This window comes from Mustela putorius, unplaced genomic scaffold (assembly GCF_011764305.1).
Source record: "Mustela putorius furo isolate JIRA1106 unplaced genomic scaffold, ASM1176430v1.1 tig00000129_pilon_pilon_pilon, whole genome shotgun sequence".
NCBI classification, from domain to species: Eukaryota; Metazoa; Chordata; class Mammalia; order Carnivora; family Mustelidae; genus Mustela; species Mustela putorius.
In genome coordinates this window covers 35,555,044-35,575,971 of record NW_025421290.1, presented here as the reverse complement: position 1 = coordinate 35,575,971, position 20,928 = coordinate 35,555,044, and the positions used below count along the sequence as shown (strand labels likewise).

Here is a 20,928-nt window from a genome sequence, read left to right as displayed (position 1 = left end):
CTACCTGGGTAATTCATTGATCTCCAATCTGTAGGTTGGCTAATCTAAGTTGGCATTTGGCTAATCTAGGTTGGTCATGCTTTGGGTGGCTGGCTGGAATGTCTCTGGTCATTTACCTCTTGGGAATGGCAGGTAGTCCAAGCTGTTTTCATCATGATAGCAGAGGTACAAAGGAGCAAGTACTTTTTAAGCCTTCAGTCATGTCATGCCTGCTAATATTTCTTTGGCCAAAGTGGAGGGGTGGGGAAGTACTCCACCTATGGAGATAGAAGGGATGATGAGTGAATTTTTTGCACAATAACCTAATTGACCACAAGTGGTAGATAAACAGTGAGTACAGCCACAGGCTTGACTTTCCCTAGTAAAATGGAAGCCCCTGTAGCATCTACTGAATGAAGACGGGGAAAAGGGTTTGGAAGAACTGAAGAAAAGAGCAGATTGAGAAAAAGTACGAGGGTTATTGAGCCACCAAACTGAGAGGGACAGAATTATAATTGCACTCACTGGCACAGTGGGTTGTTGGTATCCAGTACTGATCAGTCACTCAGAAGGAAGAGGGTGGGTGCTTAAATGTCCTCCATGGCGGAGGACTGTCAGGAGGTGTTGGGAGTCTATGGTGTAAAGGAATGGTTGGCCGTGGAGCCCTGTCTAGGTCAGGAGTTAAGGGGGTGAGGAAGGGGTGATTCATGCAGAGAGTGGAGAGTTGGAAGTGCTATGGATTGATAAGGTTAAAGAAGATAGTAATTAGGAAGAGATGGGAAGCAGGAATAAGGTTTTTCTGAGATGGTGGAGAAGTAGTTGTGAGTGAGGTCAAAGTTCTGGTGGGTATGAAGGGAATGAAGATGATGGGAAGGTTACTAAAACAGAAGAAACCATGAGGCTGTGAAACTAGAGCAACTGTACGCATGGACATTGTACACAGTGGTTGGAGTCAAGGAGCAAAAGGGGACAGTTAGCTAGGAGTTAAACGTATCAGTGAATGTGACAGAGTAATCTTGGGGTGATGTACTGATCAGTTATTACTGTATAAAAGATAACCACAAGAAGTTATTGGTGGCACAGAATAGTAAGCACTGATTCAATTTCTATACCAGGAGATGGTTGATTTAGGCCCGACCTACCTGGATAATTCATTGATCTCCAATCTGTAGGTTGGCTAATCTAAGTTGGCATTTGGCTAATCTAGGTTGGTCATGCTTTGGGTGGCTGGCTGGAATGTCTCTGGTCATTTACCTCTTGAAAATGGCAGGTAGTCCAAGCTGTTTTCATCATGATAGCAGAGGTACAAAGGAGCAAGTACTTTTTAAGCCTTCAGTCATGTCATGCCTGCTAATATTTCTTTGGCCAAAGTGGAGGGGTGGGGAAGTACTCCACCTATGGAGATAGAAGGGATGATGAGTGAATTTTTTGCACAATAACCTAATTGACCACAAGTGGTAGATAAACAGTGAGTATGAAGAGAGGATGGGTTGCAAATGCCATAGGACCCTTGAATGGCAAAAGTAGGAGGAAAAGATGCTGTCTGCTTTGCTCCCATCCTGAGATACAAGTGGCTCTAACTGAGACTGTTTGGCAAAGAAATCATTTGATTAGAGAAGATACAGGATTTTGTATTGTGAGGAGTCAAATATGAACAGCAGGAATTCCAGAGACCACAGAGGGAAGGGTTCAAAAGAGGCATCAGGAGGCAGCTGGCTACTGGAGTCAGAGAGCACTCGCCTGAACAGTCCTAGACTTAAGAATAAAAGTGGCAGAGGACACACACACACACACACACACACACACACACAGCTGCTAGAAGAGCTTGGGCTGACCCAAGGTAAACTCTCTGGGAGACTTATTATTTTGGGAAGGTGTTGTAAAGACCAGCCCCCACATTGCCTTGAATGGGGTTCTGCGTGCTAGATCTTTCTGACTAACTGAGGAGGGCAGATGCTTCCCGGGGAGGAGATGTTTCTAGGGAGAGGCGGTCACAGCTCCATACTATACTTGGGAATCACAATTGCTTTTACTCTGACAGGGTGTTGGGAACTTTTTTTTTTTTTTTGATACTACAAATAAAGAAGCAAGAGGGTGGGTGTGGGAAGGAAACTATTTTAATGGAGATCCAGTAATAGCAATAACATCCATCCTTGGAAAGAGAGACTCCAGGAGAAAGATGGATGGGCGGGCAACAGCTCAAACCTATACTTTCTCTCTCTACAGAGCCTCTTAATAATTTTGAGTGTTCTTGACCTTCCTTCCCGTACTAGGCTGTAAGCTTGCTGAAGGTAAAGGCTGAAGTCTGTTTTATTCTTAGCTCTATCCCCATGGTGACTGTGCACACAGAACATAATAGGTGCACAATAAATATTTTTGAGTGGATGAATGATGGGTGGTAAGAAACATAAAAGCTTGTACATCTGTCTCCATTTAAAAGAACTCCAAACTTTGTTTTTGGTCATATAGTCCACAAATATTCAGGGGTCTCTTGCCTATCATGCAGGTGACCAGGTTCTGGGCATTCATAGAGAGCGAGACATAGTTCTTGCTAGATGGTCACTTACCTTCACTTGCAGCCTGGGGAGCAGTAGCTAACAATGCAGAACTGAATGGAAATGGCTCAAGCCTCAGTTTGTCTCATCTGCAAAAGAAGGAGGCTTACCCAGATGCATTCAGGTTTCTTTTCTACAAGGCTTCTTGGAGCCTCAATATTCTGTTGTTCATTGCCTGTCTCTAAAATCAGAAAAATATTTGATGTTTAGTTAGTTTGGGCTTCTGTAACAGATATGCCATAGAGTAGGTGTCTTAAACAACAAGCATTTATTTCTCACAGTTTCACAGGCTGAGAAGTCTAAGATCAGGGTGCTGGCAGATCTGGTTTCTGGTGAGGACCACTTCCTGGTTTGTAGATGATTGTCTTCTTGTATCCAAACATGGTGGAAAGCTGAGAGAGGAAGAAGCAAGATATTTCACTTCCTGGTTTGTAGATGACTGTCTTCTTGTATCCAAACATGGTGGAAAGCTGAGAAGAGGAGGAAGCAAGATATTTGATGTCAGCCCTTATAAGGTCCCTCTTTCCATTCACAAGGGCTTCACCTTCAGGTCCCACTGAACTCCCAGAGGCCCCATGTCTTAATATCATCACACTGAGGCCCAGGCTTCCATATATGAATTTTGCTATCAACAAACATTGTATGAATAGCAATGTTTCTGAAACATATTTACCATGAAGACCTTTTCTTTCCTTTCTTTTTGTTTTTGATTTTTAGAGCATCTCATGGGACTGGTTTTCTGAGGAGCATACTGGAGGAAGTATGGGTTTAGGCTAGTTCGAGTGGACTAATCCTTGGAGTTTCTTCTGAAGGTCATCCCCATCCCAACTTCATGGACATGATTGTACCAGACTTAATGTTTTTCATTTCATTTTGTTTTCTCCCGTCTACTCGGAAAGTGCTTTTTAGAACACCCAAAAGGTTCAGATATCTGGTTATTCTTTGTTCTGATGATTTTGGAAGTGGATGTTAAGGTTTCAGGATTGGTTCATACCTACTAAGCTTCTATTTTGGTCCATTCTTCCAAGAGCAGCTGAACACTCTGCACCCCAGGGAGGATTTGAGGCATCTAGAATGACTTTCTCTTTGGAGGTTTGGGGGCAAAGAGACTGGGCTACATAAGGGTGTGTGGCCAGAGGCTGAGAGGTCTGGACAAGTCAACGTAGGCTAGAATCAAGAATTCCACAAATCAGGCAGTTCTGAGTTATGGCACTGAATCCAGAATGAAAGATCCATTTTTTTTTTTTTTGGATTATCTACCTGGATAGGATGTGGTCTCAGATGTGAGATCAGTGTGGCTATTCAGGTGTATGGGAAATGGCCATGTAAAGTTAAGACTTGGTATAAGGATCAAGTTCAGGTCCTTCTCATATCTCTTCTGGATAATAGCAATGATCTGCTAATTGGTCTCTCTGCTTCAAAACCACTTCCCTTACTACTTAAAACGTGGTGGCCCCCTAAGCTCCCTAAGCACCTGAGCTTCATACTCAGGACCTTTACAACTCTGTTCCCAAGAGGACTTTTTAACTTAATGTTTTCTTCCACTCTTCCCTCCCATCCACCCTACATTCTAGCCAGATAAAACTTCTTTTTTTTTTTTTTAAATTTTATTTTTATTATTTATTTGAAAGAGAGAGAGAGAGCACTGGCAGGGGGTGGGGGCAGAGGGAGAGGGAGAAGCAGACCTTCCCCTTTTGCAGAGAGGCCAACACAGGTCTCGATCCTGGGATCCTGAAATCATGACCTGAGCCAAAGGCAGACGCTTAACTGACTGGGCCACCCAGGAGCCCCCAGATAGGACTTCTTTTTGCTTCTTAAATACTCCTTGATTTTTCACATTTTCCTTCCATTATTAATGCCTTCCTTATGCTTGTATACCTCCCCTGTGGTTTGGTCTAGCAAAACGCCTTACGCTTTGAAGCACCATTCAAAAGCCTTCTTGTATCTCTTGGTCAGTCATGGGTACATCTTTTGTGCTCATATAACGCTTGTACATACCTTTATTAAAGTGCCCCTCACCTCCTCTTGTGATTGTTGCTCACATATCTGTCTCCCCTCACTCTCTAAGCTTTGGCTGGGATCTCTGGGGCTTTGCTACCTTACATGTTGGTTGGTGAGTAGCAGGTATTTATTGGATGTTTGTTGAATGAATAAATGAATGATTGTGAGTTGTATTGAATATAATAAATATTGTGACCTCTTAGCATCCTCTGGCTACCCTGTCTTAGGCACTCACCTTTGGAATATACGAAAAGACTTCCCTGGTTTGGAATAACAAAATCCCACCCTGGCTTAGCATAGGGATGGAATTAGAAGGTATATTTTTAAAATGAGATGTTGTTTTGTTACCTTTCAAGCACAGCATATTTTTAAAAGCTAAGGTATAAATAGATACTAATAAGTAAAGTGGGGAAATTAATGCAAAATTACAGGTTGTATTAGTCCTGATTATATAATAATGTATGATAAACAAAAGACCATAAACATTCCAGGATTATTAATAGAGCCCTGAAGTTGAAGCCATAGTGGTAGAATTGTTGATTTTTTTTTAAATTTTAAAAAAATTAACATATTTTTACTGTTAAGTAAAACCTATAACTTTGTAGAGAAAGATGTAACTGGAACTTTCAATTTGGAACTGGCGATGTGGGACTGCATTTGAATAATGCAAGTTCTAGATCAGCTGCCCTAGATGGAGAGCTTTGTCATTATATAAGAACTCGCTGTTAGAGGACAGAGTCTGGCATAGGTGAGTCCATTGTCTACCATCTACCTGTGTTTAGTTACTGCAGGATGAGCCCAAATGTTTCATTCTACATGCCTATTGTATTGGTGGGTGGGTAGTACGTGCCTGGACCAGTTGTTGAGGAGGATCTGAGGTTCCATCTGGCTGAATAAAAAGGTTCTGTGATTGACTAGTGAATGGACTGTGGACATATGAAGGGAGGATTCATGTATTTACCTTCCTTACCCAAAAGATCCCCAGATAAGGAGACTGATGTGTTGCCCCAAATACAAAAACGCTAATTCAAGGGATCCCTGCACCCCTGTGTTTAGAGCAGCATTATTTAGAATAGCCAAATTAGGAAAGTTCTCCTTTTTATTATTTTTTTTAAAGATTTTATATATTTATTTGACAGACAGAAAGCACAAGTAGGCAGAGAGGCAGGCAGAGAGAGAGAGGGAAGCAGGTTCCCAGCTGAGCAGAGAGCCCAATGCAGGGCTCGATCCCAGGACCCTGAGATCATGACCTGAGCCGAAGGCAGAGGCTTAAACCCACTGAGCCACCCAGGCGCCCCAGAGTCTGGCTCTTAATGAAATTCTAGACCACCAGAACCTGGGGGGAAAGGATGCCCCAGAAATTTACTGGAGAGAGGCTTAAGACAAGAGATGAACAGCCCTACTTCATGCCGGGGTAGGGGTAAACTCAAGGACTGTGTTCCTTGCATGAATATTTACTGACGGTTGGATCTGTTATGCCAAAGTTATGAGACTCAGTCCCAAGTGAGTAGGAATACAAAGGTACCTCTGTTTAAGAAGGGCTTATATAAATGACAGTTCTTTTGTGGCTTCTTAAGGGGAAGGTTTTAAAAGATTTTAGGGATATTCTCTTACATGTTGAAGCTGGTGCAGTACCAATGTTTTGAAACTGTGCTTTCTAGGACTTTAGAATTTTTTAGGAAAAAGTCTTGAGGACCATTGTGCAAGCCAAGGTGGAGTCCTGGAGGCTAGATTTCACCTTGTACTTCTACAGAGCAGCTCTGCTTCTAACTGTCATATTTTGGGGTTTGGTATACTCTTTCTTCCTTCCTCCCTTCCTTTCTCCCTCCCTCCCTCCCTTTCTTCCAGAAGACATAAGGGATTTGGTGGCCTAAGTTAGGAAAGTTGCTGTTCTCATGGAAGTATCTCTGGTCAAAAGTTCCCAGTACCCGAGCCCTAGTGCCATTTCTGCCACTGCCCAATTGTATGAACTTAGAACCTTGCTTGACTGTCCTTCCTTCCTTCCTCACCTACAGAATGAGAGATTTGAACCAGGTCTCTATGATCATCTCAAGCTATGATATTCTTTCTCTCTGGGTGGGTGTGTGGTGGTTGTATCTGTTACACTGCCAGGATAGAGATCTAGAGCCAGTCTGCCAATTGTCTGACCCACAGATTTCTCCTTTGAATTCTCCAAACTTCCACCTGCTTCCTCCCCTTAGTCTAGTCAACAAACATTCATCTATAGCTTACTCTGTGCCAGGCACCATACCCACCTTCAAAGCTCCTGAACTGTTAATGCTTGCCCTGTTCAGGGACAGTCTCAAGACTATCCCCTTCCTGTGTTTTCTCCTATTGCCCCAAGTCTTCCTTTCTTCTCTTTCTGCCTCATGTGTTTCCACCTCTCTGCAGGACAGAGTATGAGGGTTGGAACAATTTATACCCTATAGAAGAGGGGGCAGTGGTCAGTGGGAATCTGGGGGTGTTGCAACAGGTGGGCTCATCGAGTCATGGTGTACTGTCTGGCCATCAGTGGGGTTTAGAGCCCTGTCCTCTGGCTGCCTCTCTCTCTCAGGCAGTGACTTCTTGAGTAAAGGTAGGAGCGAAGGGCTGGTTGTTTGGTGATGGTACCTGCACCTCCTCTTCCCAGTTCCTTGGGAACAGGTAGATGGAAAGATGTGGAGGGACAGGTCTCCCAGAAAGTGTGGAAGGGGAGAAGACTGAAGAATACTAATCAGTACCTCCAAAGCTATTTTATTTTTTTTTTATTATTCCCCCTAGTTTAAACTATCTAAACCTAGTTTCGATAGAGGAGGCACTAGAGTGGAGGTCTGGGGTGCAGAGAAGGAATACAACATGCGAGGGGTTGGGAAAGGGCATTCTGGGCAGTGGGAATAGCAAAAACAAAGGCTCCGAGGTTGAATTGTGTGTCTAAGGCCCAGTGAGAAGTAGTGGATGAGTTTGGAGAGATAGCTGGGGGGAAGACCAAGTAGGGTCTTGTGGAAGACAGGGAGGACTTATCATTTAAAATTTTTTTTATTTGGGTGTAACTGACACATGATACTACATTATGTTACACATGTTTCACACATTTCAGGTGTACAACATAGTGATTCGACAAGTGTAAACATTATGCTATGCTCACCACAAGTGTAGTCCCCATCTGTCACCACACAACACTGTTACAGTATCATTGACTGTATTGACAGGGAGGACTTTGGCTTTCATTCAGAGTATGTAGACAAATCATTGGAGACTTTTGAATGAGGAAGCAATGACTTCTATTTTAGAGGTCACTCTGACTACTGTGCAGAAGATATCCTGTAAGAGGGAAGGACAAGACAGGGACACTGTGTAGGAGGCTGGTACAGGTTCTAGGAGAGAAACACATACTGGTAGAGCTGAATTGGTCAAAGTAGCCTATGAGATCTCAGGTCACAGGACCAAGCCTGGAGTTTTCTGCCAAAGAGCCAGGGAACCCTGGGGAGCCAAAGGATGGAGAAGGGGATGTGGTAAATTAGATGGGGCTTGTGGCATTGACTTGTAGCCAGACCTAGATCTGCCCCTTATGAACTGCCTGACTTCAGAAAAATTATTTAATCTCTTGGAGATCTCAGTGTACTCATCTATAAAACAGGGATAATAACAGGTATACTTCTTCAGTTTCTGCAGGAATTAAGTGATTTCAGGTATAACATACTTGGAGTATGCCTTGCATAGTATAAGAGTGATAGGAGTTCTGCTGATATAAGATGCATGTGCAACCAGAACTGTGGAACAGCCTTTCCAGTGGGTTTCCAAAATCATGGGAGCACCCAGTGGCCGTTGTCCTTGGTCCTGAACACACCCAATCCACTCTCCTCCCTTCCCAGAGGCTGCCCTTAGCTTGTCCCAGACTTCCAGGCTTAGCCACATTATGACCCTTACTAGAGATGACATTCCTGGGCACTGTCCCTACTTGCTGCGCTCACGTTTCCCATCCTCAACTATTGTGTGACACTGGAAGAAGCATGCTCTGTACCTCTGGGGTGAACCCCACAGATGAGGCTGTGCTCCATGTTTGACCCATGGTGAAGGTGGGGGCTGTCTGGTCTGGGTGTGAACAGCTCTAGTCTGTCCAGAGCCTCTGCACATCCCCCTGCCAGCTCTGGCACTACTTGCTTTGTTAATGGAGAATTTGTCAAGTAATGGGAATAATTAGCACAGTGGGGGCCTTACTGTGCCCTGGAAAGAGAAAAGAGAGTCATCCCAGCAGCCCCAGACATGATTGCTGGGCAGGCTTATTTTCTCTTGTCTGCATCTCTCTCCCCATCTCTTGCATGTGTTTGATTTTTTTCCCCTTTGTATAGAGAGAGAGTTGGCTAGGAGAAAAGGCCAGTAAATTGCACTCTTGCTGGGCTGGTGCTGTGAAAGCTGGATAAGATTGTCTTCTTGGACTGAATAATTTCCCTCTTCCCCTACCTCCTTTAGGGGGGCAGATCGGCTAAACATCTAGTTGATTTCCCCCTCCCCTTCTCCTCCTCTATTCCTCCCCACCTCCAACCCTCCCCTCCCTCCTTCTCCCTGTCCCCTCATGTAAAGAACTCACTGACTCTCAATTGAATCCTTTTTAATGGTCCCAAGGGGCGGGCATCTTGAAGGGTGATTATCTCCATTATAAATTATTAACTCTCCCCGCAGCCAGATGGCTTCCCAACCCGTGGCTTAGAATTCTGGGCTGGGGAGGCCTGCTGGCTGGGAGATGGGAGGAGTCTGAATTGTGAATGACCACAGCTTCTTGGGTTCCTGGCTGCACCAGAGATGCTGGGGAAGCTAAGCTGTTGGCATCTTGCAAGGCCCGAATCCTGCAATGTGTGGGCAAGAGATTATTGTTGCATTTTGCCTACAAGACAACTCAGAGGTCCCCTTGGGGATGGAGTAGAGGTGGTGGACAGGGGAGAGATTAAAGCCATGGGTTGCTTTTGCTGTGAAGCTCAGAGACTTGTCAAGGCATGGTAAGAAGGCATGATTATTACCTTACACTCTGCAGTCCTTTACTTCCTCTGATGTTCACAACATCCTGGAAGGTGTTCATTGTTCTGATATACAAGAGAAGAGCTAAAATGGGATGGATAATACTTTTGTATAAGTTCATTTGGCCAATAGTTATTGGAAAGACAGAGCCTGGTTCGGACACCCCCCGTCCAATGGTCTCCCTATCCCCTGCCTCCCCCCCACAACCCCGCACCAGACTTCTCCTTCCCAGTTGCCTATGCTCTACTTATCCTTCAAGTTTCCATTAAGTTCCCCTTCTCTGAGAAGTCTTCACTGACTTCAGCGGGCCAGTTTCCTCCTCTTCTTCTTAGACTCTATTATACTACATGCACAGCTATTGAGCCCTAGACATACAACTCCAAAGGCTGTCTAGCCTCTTCTGGAATATCTCCAATGACATGGAAGCCCACGTCATCTTGAGGTGGTCTGTGTGTAAAATAAAGACTCAAATACTCTTCCTCAACTTTATTCCCTAGGCAGAATCCTCTCTTTGAGGGCCATAGAGAACCCGTGGGATCTCTCTTTTAATGTAGGAACGCTTCAGACCCCAGAAGGTGCTTCTCATGCTACTGCTGGGTTGCCCCCATAAGCCCAAACACCCTGGTACCTCCAAAGGTTTCCCATTTCAAGAGGCTCAGGTATGACTCTTAACATCATCTCTGTCATTGGGATGGATTCTGAAAGCTGTCCTTCTGCCACCCAGCCTAGTCTGAGCAGGTCAGGTGAGAGGTACCAACATCAGCCATGCTGCTAGGTTGAAATGTGAACATCAAGGACCACGGGAACAGTGGCAGCAGCGGTGCTGGCTAACGTTTACTGGGCACTGACCCATGCTGAGCACTGTTCTAAGGGCTTTACCTTCCAGTGGGGCCTTACTCTGGCAACTCACTGTGATCATTGACATTTTACAGATGAGGCAACTGAAGCTCATGGACTACAGGTGACTTGCTCAGGGTCACACAGGCAGCAAGCAGTGAGTCTGGGATTTGAACCCAGGAAGTCTGGCTCCAGAGCTCATGCTTTTGACTTTTGTGAAAGGGGCATTTACCCAAGCACCAGTGTTCTATTTGGACCCTAGGGATGGACTACTGCCATTCTAAGACCATACTCGATAGAGCCTGCCCCTCAGCTTTGATCTACTCCTTTTATGATCTAGGCTCATATCTTTCCTTTCTACTAGCATGGAAGTGCCTTTCAGGGTTTGGGTTATTTATTTTTTTTAAATCTTTCTCTCTATGCCATGGGTGATCTATGACTTAAAAAAAAAAAAAAAAAAAAGTTAACAAAAAGACTTCCCTTCAATTTTCTACCTACCAGCTTACCCACACCTCTCTCAAAGAATGGGGTTCAGAATAAAAATCTCATGATCAAATTGACACAAATGATCATCTCCCTTTTCCTCTAGGTTATATTTTAATTCATGTGATCCAAAATTGCGTTTGTTTATCTGGCAGTCACAGAACACAGGTACTCTCTTGCCTCATCCTGTCTATTTGATTCCTCAGTGCTAGTTCAAAGTTACAAATTATACCTTCCATGTTTATGGCTCGTTTACTTTGGAGGATCGGGCTGTTTAGCTTTACATTTATCGCCATCAAAGTTTGTCCTACCAAACGCAGGCTATTGAAGCCCATGTGACCTCTTGAGATCCTGCAGCATCTTCTGAGGTGCTCACTGTCCATGTCGGGTCACCCTCAAACATGACTGGTCCCACCCAAACTCTTACTGAATGTGAGCAATGGGGCAAGGCCTGACCTCACACCAGAAGCTGCTCACCCTCTCTGAAGGCTGTTATTCTGCCAGTGACACATCTTTTTTGTTCCGTCCACCTTCCGGGCCTCCTAGCATGAGAAACTTCTTGAAAAGATTGGCCGAAGTCCATACGTATTGTAACGCCTGAGTGTTTTTACTATAATAGATCAGTATTCTTGACGGAAAAGGAATTTAGGTTAGTCTGACATGACTACTTCTTAGTTTTTATGGAAAATTGAGTTTTTTCAAAAAGGTGTTATAACTCAAGACTTTAAAAAATTCTCTTCTCTCCACATCCCTGTCCACCTCAGGTATGACTCAACATTATCTCTGTCATTGGGATGGATTCTGAAAGCTGTCCTTCTGCTACCCAGCCTAGTCTGAGCAGGTCAGGTGAGAGGCACAATGTGAGGTTTTAACACCCTTCTCCAGAGGCCCATTTGATGGACTGGAGTTGAGGTCTTCGAAGGTTTTCCTTATCTTTCTTCCCTTTCCGGGGGGGGGGGGGTGCACTGCACACAGAGGGTGGGGTAAGCTTGGTGGCAGCTCCCCACAGTTCAGGGGAAGAAGAGAGAATAGGCGGGGTGGTATTCTTGGACATGAAGAAATCGTGAAACAGGGAGCTGAGGTACAGCACAGACTGGGAGCAGAGAAGGACAGTGGGTTCTCTGTTGGAAGACCCGGTGGATATTTGCCCATAGTTTCCCGGAAAGAGATTGACTTTGACTTGGAGAATAACATATATATATATAGAAAAGTACATACATTATGCTCAAACAGTGTGTTTTTACAAACTGAACCCAACATGTAACATCACCCAGATCCAGAAATAGCACTCCTTTACCTCTTTGCCTTCTTCTAGTCAGCAACTTCCCCAAGAGTAACCGCTATGCTGGCATTTAACAACATCGAGTAATTTTGCCTCTTTTTGTACCTTATATAAATGGAACACATTCAGTGTGTCCCCTGCTGTGAGATTCAGCCATACTGCTGTCTGGAGATGAAGACCAGTCATTCTCACTGCCCTACAGCATTTTGCATGACTAGATGACAATTGATTTATCCATTCTACTGCAGATGGGCATTTGGTTATTTTCTAGGTTTTGGCTACTGTGAATAGCATTGTTATAAACACTGTCATGCATGTCTTTAGTTGGACATATGTAAGCATCTCTGTTGGTGTATCCGTAGGAATGGAGTTGTAGAGTCATTGGGGTTTTTTTAGGTAGCTCCCATTGCACAATTTTCCAGAAGTAGTTGTACCTCTATACTTATTAAAATTTAATAAAATTCAAAACTACCCTATGAGTTAGGTATTATCATTCCCCCCCCCCTTTTTTTTTTTTTGATGAACAAACACAGGCTTAGAGAGCTGCCCCAGGCTGAATAGTTGTAATAGTGAGTCTGGGTTTAAATCTAGGTCTGCCTGATGGCAGGGCCCATGCTGTACATCATTACCCTAAACTGCTTTCATGTCTTGGAGAGAAGTCATGCCTCCCCCTCCCCCACTGCCTGCTCTAGAGTCTTTACTGTGATATTAAGGTAGAGAGGACCAAGCGTGTGAAGGCTGCCTTAATTGTGTAGTATCAGGTGGGGCGCATTTTAGTTGACTTAGTGAATCTCTCAGGCTTTTGTACAGGAACGAGCCTGTAGTCCCTTCCCCACTCCCCACAAAAACCTAGGGTAGGGTATGCCTGCATCCTATGCCTTCACCCAAAGACATGGACGAGTGGGAGTGTGGGCACTGGTAGTGGGGGTGAACCATCTGACGTGTCTCTGGTCCCAGGAAGTCCTGACAGGTATGGGTGGCCATATGAAATGAAAGCTCCTGTCAATATGTCAATGGTCAATGACCATGTGCTTGAAGGTCTATGGACCCAATTCAAACTAGCTCAAAAAAAAAAAAATGTGGTTCTTATAACAGAAATCCCAGGATCTATTGGACATTGGGATTCAGGCCTGTTTGCATCTAGGTGCTAAATTATCATTAGAAGTCTGTCTTTAGCCATCTCTTGGCTCTGTTTTTTTTCCTTTGTTGTCTTTATTCCTAGATAAGGTCGTTTTGGTTTCTGTCATCAGCTCTGGCTTCATTCTAATAGTCTGACAGCCTGGTGAGAAGAGGGGACCTTTCTTTCAATAATTCCAGCAGAAGTCCCAGGGTTCACTCTAATTTGATTCCATTTGGGTGACAGGCTAATCCCTCAAGTAATCACCATGGCAGGAGATTGGAATGTTCTAATTGGCTACATTGGGTTGCAGGATCTGAGATTGGGATAGAGCCCACCTGAATGGCCAGGACTGGGACTGGTGGTGACAAATCATTTTAGCTACAAAGTGAAGTGAGGAGGGTGGTAAAGGGGGAAGCGAGGAGAACCAATGGAGACCCGTGAGATGGATTTTCTGGTTCTAGTGAAGGGATTAAGAGGGAAGCTAATGAGAATTTCTAACGGGAAAAATGGCAAGCCCAATCTGGGGACCGTGATATACCAGCAAGTGGCTGGGCATGGATGGGGACAGTCATCATCGTGCCTTCATACACCCCTCCTGGTTCTAGACACAGGCTCCTTTTTCTCCTGAGCCTGTCTCCAGGGAGTGGAGGAACTGGAGGGAGCAGGTGGAAGAACACACGGCAGCCCTTCCAAACCAGGCCTATGGCAAATAGCCCGTGTGTCAGTCGTGAGAGGGGCCCCCCTGCCTCCTAAGAAGCCGGATTGTGAGACATTTGCAAAGATGTTAACCCCACATAAAAAGTGTGCCATTTGATAATTATGTAAATTAGCTGGCAATTAGATAATGTCACTCACTTTCCTGAGAGATTCCCACATAACAGATGAGCGTCTGCGTTTCTGCACAAGCCCAGGCTTTCCATGCAGGTTCTGGGGGCAAACTGCCCGCATACCTACAGCTGCCTGGGCCATCCTATGGCTTAAGAGAGAGGGGGAAGCTGGCTGACAGGGTGGAGAGAGCTCTCTGCTCCCATGTTCCCATTTCTTGAGCCTTGTGTAGCTCTTCTAGAAGGCTAGAGAAGGCTGAAGAACATATGCTGAGGCAGTGAGCTTGAGGCCTGTGCTGGTCATTGTAAGGTCGTCTTTAGCTTTTGGCTGTATTGGTGTTTCTCAGAGGCCATGGGAATGTCCACAGTCCAAGAAAACAATGGAAGGGCAGACCATAGGGGGTCAAGCCTAGATAAACCCAATTCTGATGTTACCAGTCCTGAAATCAGATGCTTCTTGGCACCTGCGGGAAAGAAAACTTGGTTTTCCTCAGCCAGCCTTTTCGATCCCTGTCGATGGAGGCAGAAGAATGTTGGTATCTCCAGTGTTGGCCTGGGCTGGAGGGAAAGACTGTGAATCTGATGTGAGAGACTCAGCAGGCAGGATGGAGCCGTCACCCCAGAAAATTCCCATGATCCTCCTAGGAGGGCAGTGTTCCTGGGATGCTTAGATCTTCATTCATAGGTTTCTGCTTACTAGACATGTGCTGCTTTGCCTTTTGGAGTCATGTGAGGTTGGCATCCAGATGCCTCAAGATGGCAGTCATTGCGTACAGTAGGGTAGTGTGGAGGCCACTGCATAGAACAGAAGTCAGAGGATCCATGGGGATGTTCTTCTGCTTCTGTTTTCACTTTTCATTCTTTACACATGTTTCCTGAGCTCCCACTCCATGCCAAGGCCCTGTGGCAGGAGCCGGGGTGAAGCATACCCTGCCCAGAGGGAGCTCCCTGTCAAGCTTCTAGAGCCGAGACTCTTCACCACTATGCTTTGTGTTTCTGAAACACACCTATTTTTTGATGGCCTTGAGGGCAAGGATGGTTTCTTATTCTGGTTTGAAAGAGCAGTGTCTGGAATGAATCAGAGCTTAATAAACCTATTGAGCTGAACAAGTCATTTAATTTATCTAGACAAATAAGTGACTTTCAGAGGCTCAGAGGTAAGTTGATAGATAGTATAGACCAGTCTGGAAGTTTCAAGCATTTCCCACGTGCCCGCTCATCCGTAATATGAGACCTTCCATCTTTGTGTCCTTTCTTCCCACAGAGGGCCCCATTGGCTTTGGCCATCTGAGCCTGGGCTTTGCCTGTCTTCACATATCCCAGCCTGCTCCAGTTGCACGGTCTTTGTGCCATTTCTTCTGGAACATTCTTCCCATGGCTAATTCCCTCACTCTCTTTCAAGGTTTTTCTTAAATCTCACTTTCTCAAAGAGTCAGATTTGTGGTATTTGACTATTTCCATGGTGTAAATACTCCTAGCCTGGTTGATTTCATTCTACCAAAGTGACCTTAACCATACATTTCTGAAGTTTTAACAATTGGCTCTGACAAAGTCCACATGTTTGGGCACCGCCACACTGCTGTGTCTGCGTTCCAGGGACGTAACTTTGACACTATGGGAGGTACGCATGCCCTACTTTGGGAAACACTACTTGGATAAAACCTTTTCTAGAAGAAAGGCTTTCCTTATGCTGGATTTAATCAACCTCTTACTGATTTGGTTTGTTTTTTTTCAGTGGGAATAGGTGTTTTTTCCTTTTAAGAAACATTTTCCTCTTCAAAGCTGGGAAGGTTTGCTAACATGGTCATCATAAAAGTAGTGGACAGTGATGTTCTAATAGAGACTATGGTGAATTATTAAATGAGTCAATTAATAAGCAGCTTTTGCACAGCTCTCAGAAATTATACTCCTTGCTCTTATGTGAACAAAGAAGTCTCTGCTTGGTTGGGTGGGCGAGAGTCTGCCAGAGTCAACACTTGATCACCCACTTGACTTTGACTGGGTGTTGGTGCATTTCCAACAAATATAAAATATATGTAATATGTTCTAGGTTCTAGCTATTCCTCATGGGTTGGTCATTCTGCAGTTTTTGTAATTGTTAAAAAAGTACTTGTGGTTTTATGTCCTGCCCCTCCCCCCCAGACAGCCATGTCCTCCCTCATGGGCAGACACACAAGGACTTTTCTTCCCACCTCCACCCCATTTTTTTTAAAAGATTTAAAAAAATTTATCTGACAGACAGAGATCACAAGTAGATAGAGAGGCAGGCAGAGAGAGAGAGTAAGAGGAGGAAGCAGGTTCCCTGCTGAGCAGAGAGCCCAATGTACTTCTCGATCCCAGGACCCTGGGATCATGACCTGAGCTGAAAGCAGAGGCTTTAACCCACTGAGCCACCAGGCTCCCCTTCCCATCCCTTTCATCTGGAAATAAGAAAGTAAAGAATGTACTATTTACCGATCACCTACCATGTGTATAGTCTCATGCTAGGATCTTCCCTTACCTGATCTCATTGTAACCTCTCTCCAACCTTAGAAAGACACTTCTTTCCTCTGCTTTACCGAGGAGGGAACACAAGTTCAAATACATTAAGAAATTGGCTCAGAAGTTCCATAGAAAAGAACTAGGATTCAGGCATAGCTTTTCTTTAAGTCTCGAAAACACAGTTGTGTTTTTTTTTCCTGTAAGAACTTTTCACCAACACGTATTAAGAGATGAGAGTTGTTTGGCTCGTTACTCACTTTCTAATTTATTTCTGCTGATGTTTATAAATATTTCTTTCAAAAACTTAAAGGTGGAAATCTGTCTTAGGCCGCCTACACCCAGGCATTGGATTGTCAAATTGAAAAAGAAAAATCTAAAAAAAAATCAATGTCACTTTGTGCCTTTTAACCAGTAAATAGTTAAAATTATGTGTCTGTGCTCAAGTGTTAGCTCTTACCTTAAAAATAAATTTTAGCTATGTGACCCTCTGATATGGATACTGTAAAAATGTGCTGATACAACTTTGGGAGTTTTATACTATTTTTGCATATGGAAAAACCGCGCATCGTTAGGCACTGAGCTCAGGGTCCTGCTACAGCTCTGCGAGAACCTGAGCCCTCTCTCCTATTTAAAGCACCAGGCACGGTGGTGGCAATCACTAGAGTAGCCTGGATCCCGGTCGGCTGTTCATCAATATTTGTGAAATAAAGTGCAGTGTTTTCCTGACCCCGCCCTGATCTTTTTCTTCTTTCTGCGCACCCCCCTTCTCCCTGCAGGTGTTTTCCTGGAGTCCTGAGAGGCAGGTAATGGGCAGGACTGCCTCTGGCCCGCACCATGAAGCCTGAACCTGCTTCGGCTCTGCCCTGGGCCCTGCCCTGCCTGAGCCCTCAGCTTTGGGCAGCCCCGCTCCCTGCAGCCCCCTGCTGCTAGGAGGTAAAGCTTCTGGGCGGGTCCTTGGCCTGTTTCCGCCTTTCTCCTGGCTCACCTCACCAACCGCTCACACCTCCTCCATCACGGCAGCCCCAGCCCAGCCCTCTCCCCGGCCTCCCTGGCTGGGGCGTTCGGGGGTCCGCTGGGAGGAGCGCGTTGCTGAAGCCTTCCACCCGCCGAGTACCTTCTCCTCCTCGAGTCAAGGCCTCCGGATCCACATGGATAGCTGAGATCTTTTCTTGGAGGACACTTGGCTCCTCACTCTGGTCTCCCACCTCCCCCACCTGACTTTCCTCCTCTTCTGCTGCCCAGCCTTCCCCCTCTGCCTCGTTGTCGAATCTCCTGCTCGTGCCCATCTGGGACCGTCTTGCTCACGGTCCTTCTTCCTTACCCTCTGGGGATTAGTGCGTGTGGGCCTCCGTCCTCTTGTGTGCTCTCTGCGCCCCCCACCGCCCCGGCCCATCTCCTCTTCCTCTCTCCCTTCCGCTGCCAAGGAGTGGGGATCGTCCCCCCAGGGCTGTTCCCTGCCCGGCGGCTCCTCCGGGCTCCATCCTGGCAGCCACGATGAGCTTCACCGCGAACTCGGTTTTCTTCACCCTGAAGGTGAGCGTCCTGCTGGGGTCGCTGCTGGGGCTCTGCCTGGGCCTCGAGTTCATGGGCCTCCCCAACCAGTGGGCCCGCTACCTCCGCTGGGACGCCAGCACGCGCAGCGACCTGAGCTTCCAGTTCAAGACCAACGTGTCCACGGGGCTGCTCCTTTACCTGGACGACGGTGGCGTCTGTGACTTCCTCTGCCTTTCCCTGGTAGACGGCCGCGTGCAGCTCCGCTTCAGCATGGACTGTGCGGAGACCGCTGTGCTGTCCAACAAGCAGGTGAACGACAGCAGCTGGCACTTCCTGATGGTGAGCCGAGACCGCCTGCGCACGGTGCTGGTGCTCGACGGCGAGGGCCAGGCGGGCGAGCTGCAGCCTCAGCGGCCCTACATGGACGTGGTCAGTGACTTGTTCCTGGGCGGAGTCCCCGCCGACATTCGACCTTCTGCCCTGACCCTGGATGGAGTACAGGCCATGCCCGGCTTCAGAGGATTAATTCTGGATCTCAAGTATGGCAATTCAGAGCCTCGGCTTCTGGGGAGCCAGGGTGTCCGGTTGGACGCCGAGGGACCCTGCGGTGAGCGTCCCTGTGAAAATGGCGGGATCTGCTTTCTCCTGGATGGCCACCCAACCTGTGACTGTTCCACCACCGGCTATGGAGGCAAGCTCTGCTCGGAAGGTAAGACCTTTTTCCCTAGCCCTCTCTTGTTAGGCACCCACCCACCGGGTTGGGTGAGGGCCAAGACCCTTGGTAGAAACCAATGCTGCTGTTGAAGGCCATCTTTAGTTACGTGTTAGATAACTGGATCCCTTTCCTTCGAGGAGGGGTTGGAAATCCTTTGGCTGCTCTCAATGGAAAACCCATCAGATCTCAGCAGGAAGAGGATCCCATCTGCTCAATCATGGGCTCTTTATTCAAAGGGTTCGATGGCGTAGACTGCAGGATACGAGCCCAGCTCAGCTCCTTCCACTGGAGCGCAGCTTAGCAGGGTCAGTGCAGAGCAAGGAATCCAATAGAAATGGGCAAAGTAGCTGCCTCTGTCCCTCCTGATCCCTTGAGAGTTGGACCCTTGGGATGGATGGGAAACTCCCCATCATTTTCTCCTTAACCCCCAGGAGGAAGAATGCCCGTGCAAAGGAGAATGAGGGTGGATGGATTGCAGGCCATGCTTGGCCACTATCACCCCAGCCCTTCCACTTGCTCCTCCTCCCACAGTCTTTGAGGGAAGTGTCTGGAGGGTAGATGAGGCAATTGGGGATGGGCCTACTCAAGACCTCGTTCTAGCAGTAGGCTTTTTCATATCACGTTCTTCTTTCCTGTCCTCCCTTCGTATCTCCGAGTACTGAGAATGGTACAGGAAAACATGGAGACCGACAGGACCCTTGTCCAGCCAAGCACTGGAGGGAGCTGGCGATACTCAGTGTAGCCTTGGAGAGCCCCCCAAGTTCAACTACAGCTTCCCAGGGAGAGGGGACTCAAACTCAAAGACTTAGACTGCCCTCACCTCATTCAATGATTTTTGACTGTTTGAGATTACCTATAGGAGGAAGTGGTCCAGACTCTACTTTGAAAAACACTTAAAAATCCAGATTTCTGGACTCTGGGACTCACTGAAGGCCCAGCTTTGAGCAGGAGGGAGCATTGAAGTGACAAAGAGCGTGAGAACTGACCCCATGGGTGTGTGTGCTGGGGGTTGGAATGAGGAAGAGGTAAAGTTCAATTTTCTCCTCTTCTTTCGGAGTTAAGCCCTGGATTTCTCTCGAAGTGTATGGCCATCCCACGCTGGTCTCTCCATGGAGGTGGTGGGATGGTGTAGGGGGGAACAGTGGTTCTCAACCTTGGCGACACATATTAAGATCACTTAAGGGAGTTCAAAACTCTCAGGCCTCCCTGTCGACCAGTTCAATCAGAATTTTGTGCGGAGTGGGGGGTGGGGGGTGGGATCCAAGCATCTATATATTTTTAAACTTCCCAGGTGATTCTAGCGTGCAGCCAAAACTGAGAAGCAATAGGACAAGGGAGGTCAGGTAGGTGGGGCCAGATGAGTGTCTCAGCACTGATCCCAGGGTTTCTTCCTTTTGGTGAGGCCCCTGTCTTATGGTTTGTAATAAAAAATAGTGTCTTCAGGGGTTCCTGAAACCATCCCACAACAGCCCACCCAGCCTAAAGAGGGTGTAACTGATATGAACTTTAGCCACAATTGTTAGAATTTTCTTTTCCAGATGGCACATGCTGGAGACTAGGACACCTTGAGGGGTCTTGTTGGAGGCCCCTTTGTAGGTCACGTAGGGGCGACTGGAAAAGCCTCCCCAGGCCTTGTGGCTGCTTTCCCCGGCTGGGCTGCCCTGGGCATCACGTCTCCCTTCCTGTGGGTGGGCTGCAGGAGAGGGAGATTCAAGATACGCATGCCTCCTTTTTTTGGCTTCTTTTTCCCCCCATGGGCCCATTGGAAAAGCGGTTGGGGAAGAGCAGCCGAGGCAACCCCAACCCACAAAGCCACTTTGGGAATGTGGTTATGGAAGCACTTCTTATAAGCAGGTGCCTTCTGGAGCTGACTGCTGTTCCAAAGCTTCTTGGCTTTGGAGAAAGTTCTTCCTGAAGACGCTGACATGATCACTTGTTTTTCTCATTCGTCCAAAGGATATGTTCTGTTCTCAGAACTTGCATTGAAAGCTGGCATTCTTCCTTTCTAGGGACTAGGGTGTTTGCAAGTGTGTTGTTAACTTGCTGATTACCCCTGATTGCATTTTTTGTGTTTAAAAAGAACTCATTTCCTCTGGGCAGGTCTGGATCAGCACTTTTCTGCTGGAAGAATCTCTATGCTGTATATGTGTACGATTTGTCTTCTC

General features: G+C 46.4%; 1 protein-coding gene across 26 annotated transcripts in view; it reads left to right on the top strand.

Moving 5' to 3' along the window:
* Positions 1–20,928, top strand: part of NRXN3 (neurexin 3) — a 1,565,929-nt gene that overhangs the window by 47,805 nt on the left and 1,497,196 nt on the right. For all 26 annotated transcript variants that reach the window (XM_045074603.1, XM_045074593.1, XM_045074604.1 and 23 more), the window contains exon 2: positions 17,331–18,757. In XM_045074603.1, coding sequence (XP_044930538.1) covers positions 18,049–18,757 — 709 coding nt within the window. In that variant the 5' untranslated portion in view covers positions 17,331–18,048. The remainder of the gene's footprint in view (positions 1–17,330; positions 18,758–20,928) is intronic.